Here is a 15,190-nt window from a genome sequence, read left to right as displayed (position 1 = left end):
GTTAGGAGGGTAAGTAGCAACTACACGTTCATGATCACTCAATTAACTGATCATCAGCAAGCATGAGCGCCTCTTTTTGTCTTTCTCAGGAGCACAAAACCTGCCTGTTTATCTTTTCATGTTTCAGTCTTTATTGTAGTCTGCTGTGCTCACAATTTAAATATACAGTCTCGGCAAAAAGAAAGTACATGATCATCATCAATTCTAAGGTTTTAAATATCACAGATTAACAATGCAATAAAAAATATACAAAACACGACATATTACACCGAGTCCATTTTTTAAAAAAAACAAAATTCCATGAAAAAGCAGAAGCAGTGAGTGAAATGCTAAGTCTACCTTTTGATTCAGTCGCTTATAGAACCGCCTTGAGAGGTATTAACTTGTATTGATTGTTTTCTGTTTGACTTTATCTCTCACATTGTTGTCGAGGAGTTTTGGCCCACCCCTCTTTACAACATCACTTCAGAGGTCTTTAAACGTCAGTTTATGCAGAGCTGTCTTACGGCCACACCACAAGCACATTGTGGGCTGGATTTTGATTGGGTCACTGCAACACCTGGATTCTTGTCTTTTTCAGCCGTCCTGTTGTAGATTTGTGTCTTTGGAATCATTGTCCTGTTGCATGACTCAGTTTGCTGTCTGACAGATGGCCTTACATTTGACTCTAGTACGCTAATACTTTAGTTTTACAGATGAGTTCATAGTCTGATACAATTTCTTAATATACCTTAGTATATATGGCTGTGTAAAAAACAATGAAAAAAATATTATTATATTCAACCCTTTCTTGTAGTGCTTTGAAAGTAATTGTGTTACTGTAACAGAACTAAAGATAGACCTCCAAAAAGATGATTTGATTGGACTTGTAACTTAATCTCACTGTGATTTAGTTTGAAGTCAGCCTATTATTAGCTTCAGATTCTTATTATGAGAATCTGAAGCATTTATTTGTTGGGTTTTTGTACCTTATGACTAAACATCTCCACTTTGGTTTCATCCACCCATTTTTTTAAATTATCTCTGAGTACTGCGTTGTCTGACCTTGGGATGAATGCCAGGAAGTTCACTCCTGGGAAGACTGGCAGCTCTCTTTCTGTTTTCAATCTGTTAATAATCTTTCTCACTGTTTGGACTTGAATTTTTTTTTTTTTTGGACATATCGGACATATCCTTATAATCCTTCCCAGTTTGATGGTCACCAACAATTGCTTCTGTAAAATCATTGCTGATGTGTCTCCTCTTTAGCATCGTATTAGCAAACAGCTGAATGTTCCTTATATGTAAAACCTTATAATTTAAAGAGGGTGTTTACCTTTACCATGACTGTATCGCTCTGACATATTGTTTAAAATATGTAAGGATATCCACCAGGTTTTGCAGGTTTTCAAATGATTTACCGGCTGAACATCACCTGTTTCACACCTACTCTTCTAATTGCTGTCTCATGATATGTATTCATTGGTACCTCCCTACAAAGCAATTAAGACATGATGGCCAGCAGAAAGAATTGTCTCATGGGTCGTGTCATTGTAAATGGCAGCATTTAAATTTCCCATTTATTTTCTGGGGCCATGTCATAGAAATACTACAGGAACTGCCCCCCTAATTAGCCTACTTCATCCCAGACTGGCAGGCTGGCACAGTCTCCTCTGACAGATTGCTGTGGCGGTGCATGTAAAACAGTCACAAGGCTCAAAACATTTCAGCATATGTTCCACCTTGTTGTATGTGCTCCACAGCGTGTGACGCTAATTTAAAAAAAATGCACCTTTCTAGTCTAAATATCCTTCTGGGTCAGATCAATCTTTTCAAGGACAAGGAAACCGCCACAGGATGCACGGCAGTCTCTCCTTATCAGGGGCTCACAGACGGCATACCAGTCCCTCCCTGTCCTTATGATGTGGGGAGAATCAAGAAGTGCTTAGTCACATGAGCACCTGTGAAGACTACACGCACATCCACGGGGTGACCCTTTACACCATCTGCTCTTAGTCTTAACAAGCTTGACAGCTCACAGTGGGGTGGAGGTGACCATTTCATTATATCCTGACTCACAGAAGAAAATAAGAGAAAGACCTCCCCTCCACATCCCCTACTGAGTCATGAGGGGAAGGAGTGACTCAGAAGCTAACTGAGGCTAATATTTTAATCGTGGGCTTTCCTAGGGAGAGTCCTCTCCTTAATCAACTTCTGTCAGGCATGCTCTGCCAGCCTGATGGAGGTTTCTAAGAACTTTTAGTCCACATTAAATGGACTTTAAAATGACTCAAATTAGGTTTGCAGCCTCCACTGCATGCGGACGTAGTGTGGATCATAGTCACAGCAGGACTCCCCGAAGCACATCATCCTTCAAGCTTGCACGTGTGCAGTGATGCTCAGGCTTAGCACTCCCCCCCTCCTGGCTGCAGTTAAAATGTCAGGCCTAATTAGTGTGCAACCTGCTGTGCACCAGGACTCCTGCTATATTAAGTCACAGTCTTAATGAAGCATACGTAGAGGAAGGTGAAGCACCGATACATGGCTCCAGTTAAAGGGTGAGGCTTAGACGTTTAAATCAAAGGTTGCCTATAAGATGGGATAAACACTCTCACTTAAAAGGTACATCAGTGGTCACACATGGTCACACTGTCAAGAAACTGGATTCATTTTGGATTCACTGATTCTTCTGGCTTATAGAGTGGAAAAGCCAACAATCCATACAGCAACCACAAATGCTGGCAACTTAAATACTACTAGATTTAGAATGGTGTTTCTAAGGCAAACCAACCAACCAGTTTGCATGTCTATACTATCTTAACTTAAAAACACAAATGGAAAATCTTTCCACATGCTAATATAAAAGCTGCCCAACAACCTCTGCCTTCAACCTGTGAAAGTACTGGAAGACGCCCTAAATCGCCCTAAGTCACCTGACCTGACCTTGCACATTAACCCTACGAGCTCTCTCCAGGTGTAAATGTTAAGATAAGCAAAATATTCATTTGCCTAAGTCCTAAGTCCTAAGGGTATAAAACAATAATGATGATGGATTTGCTTTTACATGAAATGTTTAATATGTAGTTCATTGTATTTACATGTGCTGTATTGTGCAGTGAAGCACTGAAGTGGTGTATAAGCGTGCTTATATGTTTGTGTCACTGTGTTGGGATACATGTGCAGCAAATGTCCTCACATAACATTTCTATTTGGAGCAAAAAGGGGGAAAAAGTCACTATTTTTAGAGCAGTCAGCCTGTTAGGAATGAATCCTATTAGTGACAGCTAAAAGTACTCAAACACCTTCTTCTTTTTGCATGATTAAACCAAGCTGTGGCCCTATCTTTTTATTTGCTAAGCTATTTAGCCTTTTAGGATAAACTGACTATCTACTACTTTGTCTTAAGGGTACAAGACCTGCTCCTTTATTAACCATAAATTGTTGAGCCAAATGACCATATGCTACAAATCAATCAGTGGTTCTAATAGCTTTTGGATTCATGAAAGAAAAAGTTAAAGCCAATGATAACCCTCCTTTGTGTGCTATTACATTTATAGCAATATACACACTTTGATATCTGGAATTACAAACTTACAAGAAAAAGTAAGTCAGCAAAAATCTCACAAAGGAATAGACAATCTATTTAAATATTAATTGAATTTTAAGAGGAGGAATCCTTCAGTAAGATTCATAGAAAGCCATACCTGTTCCTATACCGAGTTACCTCTAAAACAACCCCATTGTGGCATTAATGTGCGATTGCACAGCCTGTTGAGTAACAATTTTAAAAACCCTCGGTCCACGAAGGGCCTTCCCTTAAACCCTGGATCCTCATCTTAAACCCAGGATTTAAAATTTGTACCAAAGGTTGTGTGAAAACTCACTTCACTATTAAATATGCTGTATTACCGCATATGAACCCAGATACAAGCATAAATAACAGGTTTAGCACGTTGAGCCTGCCTTCTATTGAATGTTGGATTCCATACACAGGAAATGTAATCCCCACTACTTTCCTAATCTAAACTTTGACTGTTTTTAAAAAAAAAAATACATAACACTGTTTTGAGAATAGTTACAAATATGGTTGTTCAGCTTTTCTAATTTAAAGCTATACTGTGATGAAAAACCATGTTACACTGTGCTAAAAGGTTAGTGTGAAAAACTCAGACCACAGAGACTGGGAGGAGAAAATACCCTACCTTGTTTTTAACATTGTAGGGCACGAAGTTTGCGAAAAAAGGAATGATGTCAGAAGTGGGATTCGAACCCACGCCTCCAGGGGAGACTGCGACCTGAACGCAGCGCCTTAGACCGCTCGGCCATCCTGACAACTACGTGCTGTACACTCGCAGTCTCATATGAATCATAAAAGCATACTGCCTAATGCCACAACTTTCAGTTATAAATGTTTGAATGTTAACACAAAACGCGTAATATGAATCTAACAATGGCGGGAGCGTTGATGATTTACCTCTCTTGCTTTATAAGATGATTAGGGCAGACGCAGCTACAGGAAACTGACGTCTCCTCTAAAATAACGCTGTTCTTGTGTAAGCAAACCTAAACACAAACCCGTTGTTCTCCCGAACAAGGGAATATAATCTACCATAAACGAATATAAACTGCAGCATAACCCACAGGATAGACATAAACACACGTAGCCGGGGCTTCGTAGTGCTGGGATGAGCAAATGGCTTAAGCCTGCAGTACCTCACATGTCCGCTAGAGGCTGACGCCGACAAAACTACACTTCGATTGGACGCCTAAACGTCTCTGTAAATTAGCAGGTAGGTCGTTTTTTATTTGGATTTCCTCAATGGGAAGGACAGAAGCTAAGCAGATAGAAGGTTGCTATTTGTTTCAAAAGAAGGGCAATTTATTTTTCACAAGGGGGAGTGTGCTGTGGTCCAACTCGCTGCAATGCAAACAATTAGCATTAAAACTGAAGAGCCACTAAATTGGTAGAGGGGGAAAATGAACTGAGTTTTGTATTCGCTGGCTGTGTTGGATGAATATAATGCAATGACATGACAGTAGCTGGGCAGAAAAGGTAACCGTTATTAATAGCCGCCTCATCCATTTAGCTGTTACTCACCGTAATTTGTGCACTCTCGTTATTTTTGTCTGCAAAACTATGGTCCAACTAATTTGTAAATTTATTTATTTAAGATTGCCATGGGCTACAATTATTTAGTCCTTTTTATCAAAGCTCCTAACCCTTTGGGAATTCTGCCCCTTCTGAGTGTAAATGGTGTGATATTAAAGTGTGTGCAATGTGCATAAAAGAGCTGTGATTCTGCAAAAACTAGATATAAATATTTGCAAACGTTTGTTGCTTTTCTGTGTTGTTAAGGAACTGAGAAACATTTTAAGTGTCCAAGGAGCCTGCTGCCAGTTTGCATGCCAAGCTCGGTAACAGAGTTACTTCTGCATTGGAAAAAACAAAACAAAAAACTGAACTATAGTGTAAGTTACTGTAAGACTATTAGCCTTAATGGTTTGTGACTTCCAGTCCAGCCTTTGTGTGGGCACTTGTAGCTCATAGTGGGTACGTGACTCTAGCTGCTTAATTTGCTTATCAGAGCTTTCAGCTATCACTGCTCTTTAAGTATTCTGCCATCTGTAATAAACATAGACCCATCCAGCTCATATCCTGTTTTGAACCTGTCAACATGGTACTTTAGCTCAAGTGTCTGAACTCCTGGGACAACTGTGTGACTCATTTCCATGTGTGTCATTTTTGATGTTGAGTCTTTAAGGAAACAGGGCCGAGCATCCAGCAGGAAGGGATTCCTTCAAGCTCAGACATCAACAACATCCCGAATATTAAAGCCATAGAGTAAAGTCAGAGGAATGGGAGCGAGGATGGAAATTATGCCAGACTTACCCTCTGCCAAGGTCAGTCACAAGCAGTCTTACCCAGAAATTTTGAGCGTAAACAGCACACATCAAGGCACGGGAAATGCTGTGTGTCAGAAATGACGTACTTCATCTCTGAATAAGCAGCGATACAGCGATGCTTGTTGTTCCTGTGTACAGGAACTTGCATCATTGATCAGCCACGCGAGACAAAGCTTTCCAGGCCTTGGGCGAAGGAGACTTTAAATATGATTCCAGAGATGTAGATTTGGCACATTTTATGATTTCGATGATAGTAAAGAATATTATAGATGCAACTGACCAGTTTTGGGGGGTTTTTTTGCTACTGAAAATTTTAATCCATTTAATCCAGAATCATCAAGTCCATAGGTTGTGCTGCAGGGTTGCAAACTATTTCTCTTGAATGCAAAATGTATGTGCTTGATAGAGCTTTAGACACATGAAATACACAAGTTTCTTGATTAATTTTAAAGAGTAAGAACTCTTTTTTGTGGTAGTGCATTGACAGTGATTTATACTGTTGAGTACTTATATCCTAATCCAGTGTGGGAATCTGGGAAGTCTGATGGCGATAGTGGAACTTCTTTATAGGATTATCCTGGTAGTTTTAAACATGGCTTTTATTTTTAATATTTTGTGGTGTCTTCCTTTTGTTGGAAAATAAGCCCAGACTTAACAGAATAATTACAAGACCCTCACCAGATACCATATTTTACTTCTTTTTTTTTTTACTATATTTTCTTTTTTTGCACACATTCATCATTAAAACAGCGCAAAATGCCTTTAAATTTTTTGATTGTTACATTGTAACCACTGCTATAATGTAACTGCATGCATCTTATGAATGATAAGTGCTGAAACATCAAACCTTAATGGCTGTCCTCGTGTCTCACTAGCTGTCATCAGACAGCCTGCTGGTTTGCTTTGTCTAGCCTCTCCAGTAGCTGTTAAAAGGGGCTCTCTCACACTGCTGAACTTATAACATCACTCATCTAAATCATTACTGCGTCTGCTTTTCAGGATGCATGCTGAGTAAACTCTGTTAGCGCAAGAGAACACAACCAAAGCTACAAATGGAGTATGTGGGCCTCCTAAAATGGAAAAGATGGGGCATGATTTAAGCTCAAAGGCATGCTGCCCTTTCACTTAAAAAGAGCTATGTTCCTATGTTTGGACAGCCCTTTATATTATTGTATATATATATTTTTTTTACATAACTGTGTATAAAGGGAAAACAGAACCATAAAAATATATGCAACCAATTTCTAGGGTTTCCAAATTAGAAATTAGCCATTTACCTGGATATCACGAGTATCAATTAAGAATAGCTGTCAAAAAATTAAGCATTGCAATCCATATTGTAACTAGCACAATGAAAACATGGATCAGCACAGGTAACGTCGCCCCGTTTATTCCCACACACGGTTTCAGTTCACACACACAACAGATAAGTACCGTATGTTCTATCTCTTAAATGGAACAACCACATTGCAATTAGGAAGCACAATAGGAACATCCTCCTCCACATTTAGGTGAAGAGTTATACCACCCCAGGGAAAATCTGCAGCAGTCAAAAACAAGCCAGATAGCGCTGCAGCATACGTGCTATAGACCAGTGCAAGCCATGCTAGTAGAGAGAGAGGCACCAATGCAGGCCAGGCTGCAAAAATAGGACACGCTCTGCATTTTTGCAAACCTCATGTTAGGAAAAAAAAAAATCCATCTGTAGTAGTATACATAAGTTTTCATACCTTTTTATTTCTCTGTGCTGTTTCTGCTTTGAGATATTAAATAAACATTTTGAAAGCGCTCATAAAAGTTTACTGAAATGCACAGAGGAGAAAAAAACGATTTTTCAGTCCCTTTTTTGTACATTCTGCAGTAGCGCGCAAGCTTTACCGCCTGTGCTGATTTGGTAATCAGGCCGTGCTTATGGGTAAATGGAAATCTAGCCTTCTCCTTCCCCGGGTTGGCAGCCATGTGCTGGCCTCCCTCTGTGCTTTTGCTGGTCGTCTGTATCTGCTTAGAACAGGTGCCGGATCCCGTTCAGCTGCAGCATTCACAGCACAGGTACGGGTGGGAGGCCCTTGGCTGCTCGTTCAGTCCCCCAAGTTTTCCAGGGGTCCCCATCTGTGTCCCCGCACATCCTCTGCCACATGGCACCTGTCCCTCGACGAGTCTGGTCCATTCTTCGTCCGGCGACGTACACGCCTGCCTGCCACCCCACACTCTGCCTGTTGTTGAGCCACAATGAGATGAAGAATAGCTGCACCCATAATCCCTTGCTGTGAGATGTGTGTGTGTGTTTGTTTGTGTGTGTGTGTGTGTTTTCCCTTCTTTTTCCTCCTTTGGCCAGATCCGGGGCCAAGTACAAATTGTAAACAGGTTATAATGCTGCTGTAACACACTCCAACTGGAAATGCACTCCAACAACATTTAGCGTTTGCTGATGTAAATGTGTCTTTATCCGTCACATAGAGTAGTTTAATTTGGTGGAAAGTTCAGTGCATTTACCGCTGACGATGACGACGACGTTGTAATGGGTTTGCTGTTTTGTGTGCTCGCAAAGCTTTGCGGGAAAATTCCATCAGAATTGCTCGGAACAATAAGTTTGCTCCATTGAGCAGCAAAAGCGAAATCTATTTTAAGGAGAGGTCACTTGTGATCACACAGCATTCAGCAGGAGCAGCTAGATAATTCAAATGCACTATATTTTTGCACTATATTTTTACACAGGACGTAGGTTTAAACAGCGTCTTAGTCTCCATGGTATGCCTTAGTCACGTAAAACAAATCAGCCACATCCTCTTGGCCTATAGTTAATGCTAACAACGTCATATAGCGCAAATGTTCATCATCCAAATATGACGATACTGGACGCTCCCTCTCTAGCTACACTTTAGTCCAACCAGACAGACAGCCTCCTCAGTTCCTCCAGAGGACACAATATCCAAAGTGATCACTGATCACCTCGGTCCCAGCAGATGGATAATACTTTACACAGCTGCGAAAGCTCTGGGCTCCGTCCACCCACACCAAGCTTTTCTCTGTTACCTTGACAGTTAGTGTTGCATTGGACCAGTGAGTTGTTTGTTTGCCTAGGGAAGTGACATGACGGCAGAGGAGGAAATAGGAAACATAACAGACTACCTGACAGACTCATTCCATGGGCTTGACCTGAGACTGGAGCTGAGCCAGCCAGCAATCAGAGAGAAAAAACAAGAGGAGCCTTTTTTGTTTGTTCAGTCTGTATCCTTAAAATCATTGAAATTGTAAATTTGTGATCCTGCACATGTGTCAAAAATAAAATTAACCAAATTAAAGGTATTATTAAACTCAGCCGGGGTGGAGAAATCAGCTGTAAGAGAAAAAACTTAACTGCGCATGTGTGCATTAAATCTAAAATTTACATGGTTCACCACCGCTGGTTGACACGTCATTTTGTCTTTCCGTTCTTGATGATTTATTGCAGTTGGGAAAACAGCAATGGCCGTCTTTGGATTTCAGCAGATGGCTCTGACTAAAGGTTTAGAGTGCTGATGAGTCAACTTCGAGCAAGGACAAAAATTGAAGATGACAAACTGAGTGTTTCCCGTAACTTCCCAGAGCCTTAAAATCGCAGAATCCACAAATCTCAGCAAACAATCCAAATTATGTAGCTCCTGTGGGCATTTCACAGGAGTGACGCTGGCATGCCAATCACTTCATTATCAATGCAAAATTCAAACCAATTGGTGTGCAATAGTTTGGCAGTGGAGATGAGTTTGAGATTAAAAAAAATTGCTATTTATTACCTGGCTGCATGTGTTAGTCAAAAACAGCATGGCTTGGAATGTAATTTTAGCACGGTTATTTGCATATGTGTGGAGTTTGAACTTGTTGGTTTAAACCACTTTCATAAATGGAAGCTATGTATCTCTCAATTTATGAAAATTCAAATAAGCTGAACCTATAAATTAGGGGTGTCAAACATAAGGCCTGGGGCCCAGAATTGGCCCACCGAAGACACCAAACTGGTCCACTGGACAGTTCTGGAAATTTTGAAGGAGGGAATATATTTTAGACTTTATCTGTGTCTGCTTTGATACCTCTTTTATTTCCACTCGTCCTACTCCAAAGTGAAAGTAACAGATAATCAATTAAATGATGGGGAGTTCATGTTTTTTTCACCATTTACTATAGAAATGTATTATTTATGCAGTGGGTTCACAAGGAAAAAAAACCCCAAAAAGGGCACATTCTGTCAAATAAAAAACAGTTTTTGTTTTATAACTGCTGGAGAGTAATTTTACACATGTATTTCTTACAAGTTAAGCCCAAAGCAGCACTTCTTTATCATGTGGAAAAAGACAGATGTTTTTCTTGAAATTGTTGTTCTTTTTCTTGAATTAAAATACCTCAATGATTAAACGTTTAGTTAAACTTCTCTGCACTGACAGAAACAGGAGTTTTACTGCTCTGGCTCACTTAAGATCAAAGTTGGCTGTACATGACCTACAATGTAAAATGAGTTTGACATTCCTGTTTTAAATGATAACAGCTAAATAAACTATTGAGAAAAAAATATTAATTAGAAAAATGTATTGTATAATAATAAAAAGCCAGGACTGTGTCTGTAATTTAGGAAAACTACTTCATGTATATTTATGTGTGTATATTATTAGGCCCTTTAGCTGTTGCTGAAATCTACTACCACTGAAAAAAAACAGCCTCCTTCATTCTGAACAAACTTCTGCTTTGTTCTGTAATTTATGTCAGATGATACTCGGTTGATGCTTGCATTTTTGTCCTTGTCACGGCGTCCTACCCTGAGGTGGTGGATTTGATTGTTGAGACATTGCTGGTCATCTTTACCAAGGGAGTCTGCACTAGCACCCTGAGCTGACCTTGACACTTGTGAGGCTGATGCCCCATCAGCGATTCCCTTCTCACCTTAAATGCCTGGGGCACCACCCGTCCGACAATCAGAATATGGTTGCGTGCATATTGACCCTCCACAGAGTTTTAAACCCTGCAGCTACAGAGGGTAATGATGTAACCTCAGAGAAATGAACACCAATACCAGCTGGCTGCAAAGACGAGTATATGATGAATGTTGTCATTCTGGCGCGTTTTATCACATCTGCCATGAGCTGTGTCAGAAAATACACAATTGTGGTTGACTGTGGGTAACTATAGGGGTCAGAGTTAGTGTGTGTGCTCACTACAACTGTTGTTTCAGGATAACAAGCCTGCTTTAAGCTCATTATTGTGTATGTTTGTGTGATGTGTCTTTATATTTGTGGTCAAGGTACAATAGGCCAGGTTGACAGAGACTTTCCCCGAAAAATAGTGGATAAGTAAAGACGGGTAAGTAAGATGCTAATCAACACGGCACCGTTTCCTCCCGCTGCTGAACAGCGGGTTCCCTTCCCTCACTCTGACTCTTTAATGCAGGGCCCAGCCAGGCCCAAACATCCTGACGGAGAGAGGCTTTTCCCTTATCAGTCAGGAAACACCGCTCCTCCGCCACATCCTCTTTACAAGAAGCACGACTCAACCATTCCCAAAAAATGCAGGAAGACCAGCCAGACTCCAGGATTTGTCAAAAGCCCCCTGAATTCCTTTTATCGAAAAAAGAAAAATTCAAGAGAACAGAGAGGTTGAGAAGGGGAGGAATGGAGAGTTTGGAGGTGGGGGGGAGGTAAAACAGTAATTTTTTTAACTTATTTTTTCCACAGATTACGAAAGGTCTGCATCAGCAAGATATAACGTGGGGTGAGGGGGTGGGTGTAGAAGGGGGGGGGTCCAGCGTGCCGAAGAATGGCACCCAGAATAAGACTATAGGAAAACAAAGGATGGTTGAGATGGAGGCGGGCGCCGACGAATGTGCCTGTTTTACACTAATCCTCTGAACCGGGATGAAATGAAAGCGAGAGGAGACGGATGGAGAAAGATGATGTAGGGTGGAAAAAGCCAGCAGGGGAGTGGGTGTGTAGAATGGGCCTCTCACAGCTAGACAGAGCCTGAAATAGAAGAATACACGGTGTGACACTCAATTCAAAGATGGATGTGATCTTTCTCCCCCCGCCTCCCCGATTTGTTCATGGAGACTAGCAGGACTCCTGCTATCCTCAGTTTTTATTTTATTTAGAAATCTAAATGTATTTATTAGGACTTAACTAGCACTGCCTGAACTTACCTTCCCCAGGTCAGATATGAATCTCCTGTTTATAAGAGATGCTCAAAATTGTGCCTTTTAAAAATCTGCAGGCTCATTATCCAAGCAGCAAATGCCTTAATATAAAAATTGACCTTTATTTTTAAATTATTGTCTTTCACAAACCTAAATCAGCATACAGTTACAGTTAGCATTATTATTTTTCATTGTAGAGGTCGATTATATATTATTAAGTACTTGAGAAGAAGTATAAACGCCTTTCTGTCATCATCATATACATCACTTTGTTAAATTGCATAAGAAATGTCCAAACTAAAACCTCATTCAATTACAACTACTGAGGTAAGACTCCCAAACTAATGAGAGCAGGAACATGATACAAACATTCGAATGGAAAGCGCTGATAAGAGCATTACAGTTAGCATTTATGCAAAACATCAAAGGACTTAAATTAGCTTCTAAATAGCATCTGTACATGACTCGCTGGCAACAGTAACTGGTGACATTTACAAGTGGACAAACAAGTCTTTTGTCTTTCTTTTTTTTCCGACTGTTTTACTGGTTTAGAGATTTCATGACAACTGGAGGTGGCATACTGTAAGTGTTTTGTGTCTGCATCCCTGAGGTGTCCATCTCCTTCTCTTCACAGTCCTCCAATTGCTCTTTGTTCTTTCCCTGGCTCCAGACAATCATATTGCTCTGTAATCAGTTCAGTTTTTAATCATGGTTGGATTCATTTGCCCTTAGATGCTAAGGGTTTCCCTTTTATCAGCACCCAAGTGCAACATCGTCCTAAATTTCTTCAACCTTTGTAGTGTCTTTGATCAGTCACGCATTCAATAGGAGTTGTGACCACGCTTACGAGATGCCATAGTTGTTGTAGTAGGCCGCCGTCGCGTCTGCTAGCACGGAAATGAGGCTGGTTTCTGTGGAGCTGCTGGGACACGTAGTGGCAGAAGTGGTGGTGGCAGATGCCACCTGGATGTGTCCTGTAACGGTCATGCCGCTGCCCTGCTCCGGGTGGAAGCCGCTCGCGGTAGAGTTCAGGTACTGGTCAAACTCATTGCGGTCCACTTCACCGAGAAGCTCAGCTTGGCTCAGCTGGTCTAGAGTCTCCAGGTGACCTTGTGTCTCTGGTGGGGGGGACAGCTGACCCAGGTGGCCCTGGTGGACCCCGTGGTGAATCTGGGGGAAAGGTGGGGAGCTGTAAAAAGACAGGGGTGGGCCAGGGATCAGTCCACTGCCACCACCAGTTTGGGACATGTGAGAGATGTGACCTAAGTGTGAGCCCCCACAGTGAATCTGGGCGTGAGTGTAATCAGAGTGGTAAGGGGGCGGGCTGCCCATGTGTGTCTGATTCTGGTGGTGCTCGTCTGGACAGGAGACTGAGGAAGAACAGGAAACAGAGGAGCTACTAGATGTTGAGTAATAAGAGGGGGGTATTTGCTCGTGGTCCACTGCATCTAACGGGGACATCTCAGGAGGGGTGGGCAGGCCGTAAGGGTAGGTGTCGAAGCTGCTGTTGGAGCCAGCCGGGTCTCTGAAGCTTCTGACGCTGGGCAGAGCAGGGCTGGAGCTGGAAAAGCTGGTGACGGCTCCATTAGGGCTGCCCTCGTCTTTGTCGAAGGGGTGGCAGAGGGCTCGTTGATCTGGCAGAGTGCTGTGGTCAGGAGCCAGCCCGCTCAGGAGGAACCCGGGGTCGACTCGCTTGCAGATGCGTTTCAGCTGTTTCTTCCGGCGAGGCCGGTACTTGTAGTTGGGGTAGTCCTGCATGTGCTGCACCCGAAGCCTCTCTGCTTCCTCAACATAGGGCCTCTTCTGAGGGGGAGTGAGGGCCTTCCATGACTTGCCTGAATGCAGAGGAAGAAGAAAAAAAATCTCAATCTGAATATGGTTCAACAAGTTATAAAATGCAATATATATGCACTAGTTTAGCAGTCTTTATTATTATAAAATAAATCAGCATCTTTTAACTTACAAACAATTTATAAATAACTGCAAAAAAAATTATTTTTAAGTTACAGAATCACATTTCTTTTAATTCACAAGCAAAATATCCAGTTCTGAAAATAAGGCAATTAGAAACGTTGGCAGGCTACGGAAAAATTAAACCTCATTGTTTAGAAATCGCAGTCTAAATTAACGTCTCAGGTTTGTGATCATAAACAAGAAATAAAATCAGTGTTTAATTTCACCGCAACTTTCTGCGTCTTTTGTAGCTCTGAATTACATTTAAGAAACTTACCAACACGCATTAAATGTCCGCTTTCAAGCCGAACGTCAGTTTTTAAAGATAAATACAAAAATAGACACATGTGGGCCTCACAGATTATTTCCGATTTCCGCAAGTGCCAGATTTAAAGTTTAACCTTTACCAATAATCTAAGAAGCTGTTAAGAAGCAGAATAAAACGCTAATTTTTCTCCGCTTCTGTCTTCTGCCTCTTAACGAATTTACTGCAAACTAAACTAAACTAAATACACGCGGATTCTGGCGATGCGCTTTTGAAGGCAGCTCTAACTGCGGCGCAGTTTCATTTACTTTAAGAAAGACAATGGGCAATTTATTCCAATTACATTTTAAAAAAGTTTTAACACGTTTTTTTTTTATGTCATTTTAAATAAAGCAGCTCATTTGGCACTGCCGGATACGTGTATTAAAACGTGTTTTACTACAACCGAGGCCTAAGAGAGGAAAAGTAAGTAGAAGTGAAGTGTGTAATAAGTAGCTTAAAAATAATAATTATAATGATAATAATAATAATAACAAAACTCGTAACTTTAAATAACTTTTTTCCTCACCCAACATTTTGCTGAGCTCGGCATTGTGCAGGTCAGGATTTTGAATCGCCAGCCGTTTGCGCTCATCTTTGGCCCAAACCATGAACGCGTTCATGGGTCGTCTGATCCGCGGCTCCGGCGCCTTTTCCCCGGCATTCCTGTGAGGACCATGCCCGTCGGCTCCGTCTCCGTCTCCCGGAGGACACTCGAAGGACTCCGGCCACGACGAGTACGCGCTGATGAGAGCAGCCATCTGCGCGCTCTCCTCTGCAAACTTGCGATGCGCGTCTCTCAGAGAAGTTGTGTTCTCACTGTCGGCTAATTAAGCGACCGAGAAACTACACAGACATGCTTAAGTGATGATAATAATAATGAGAATAATAGTACA

General features: G+C 41.4%; 1 protein-coding gene and 1 long non-coding RNA gene across 2 annotated transcripts in view; one reads left to right on the top strand and one right to left on the bottom strand.

The window, feature by feature from the left end:
- The first annotated feature begins 4,835 nt into the window (after positions 1-4,835).
- LOC309688758 overlaps positions 4,836-15,190 on the top strand; it is a 23,660-nt gene continuing 13,305 nt past the window's right edge. Inside the window, exons 1-2 of the long non-coding RNA XR_014271159.1 lie at positions 4,836-5,032; positions 5,734-5,880. This is a non-coding gene — a long non-coding RNA (uncharacterized lncRNA). The remainder of the gene's footprint in view (positions 5,033-5,733; positions 5,881-15,190) is intronic.
- The window catches only part of sox7 (SRY-box transcription factor 7), a 3,310-nt gene continuing 259 nt past the window's right edge, over positions 12,140-15,190 (bottom strand). Inside the window, exons 2-3 of the mRNA XM_082504698.1 lie at positions 14,824-15,140; positions 12,140-13,872 (exon numbers count right to left, since the gene is read on the bottom strand). Coding sequence (XP_082360824.1) covers positions 12,881-13,872; positions 14,824-15,055 — 1,224 coding nt within the window. The 5' untranslated portion in view covers positions 15,056-15,140 and the 3' untranslated portion in view covers positions 12,140-12,880. The remainder of the gene's footprint in view (positions 13,873-14,823; positions 15,141-15,190) is intronic.

The sequence above is a fragment of the Aulonocara stuartgranti genome (genome assembly GCF_965226115.1).
Source record: "Aulonocara stuartgranti genome assembly, chromosome: 15".
NCBI classification, from domain to species: Eukaryota; Metazoa; Chordata; class Actinopteri; order Cichliformes; family Cichlidae; genus Aulonocara; species Aulonocara stuartgranti.
Note: the sequence above shows the minus strand (reverse complement) of the source record. Positions and strands in the feature narration are given on the sequence as shown.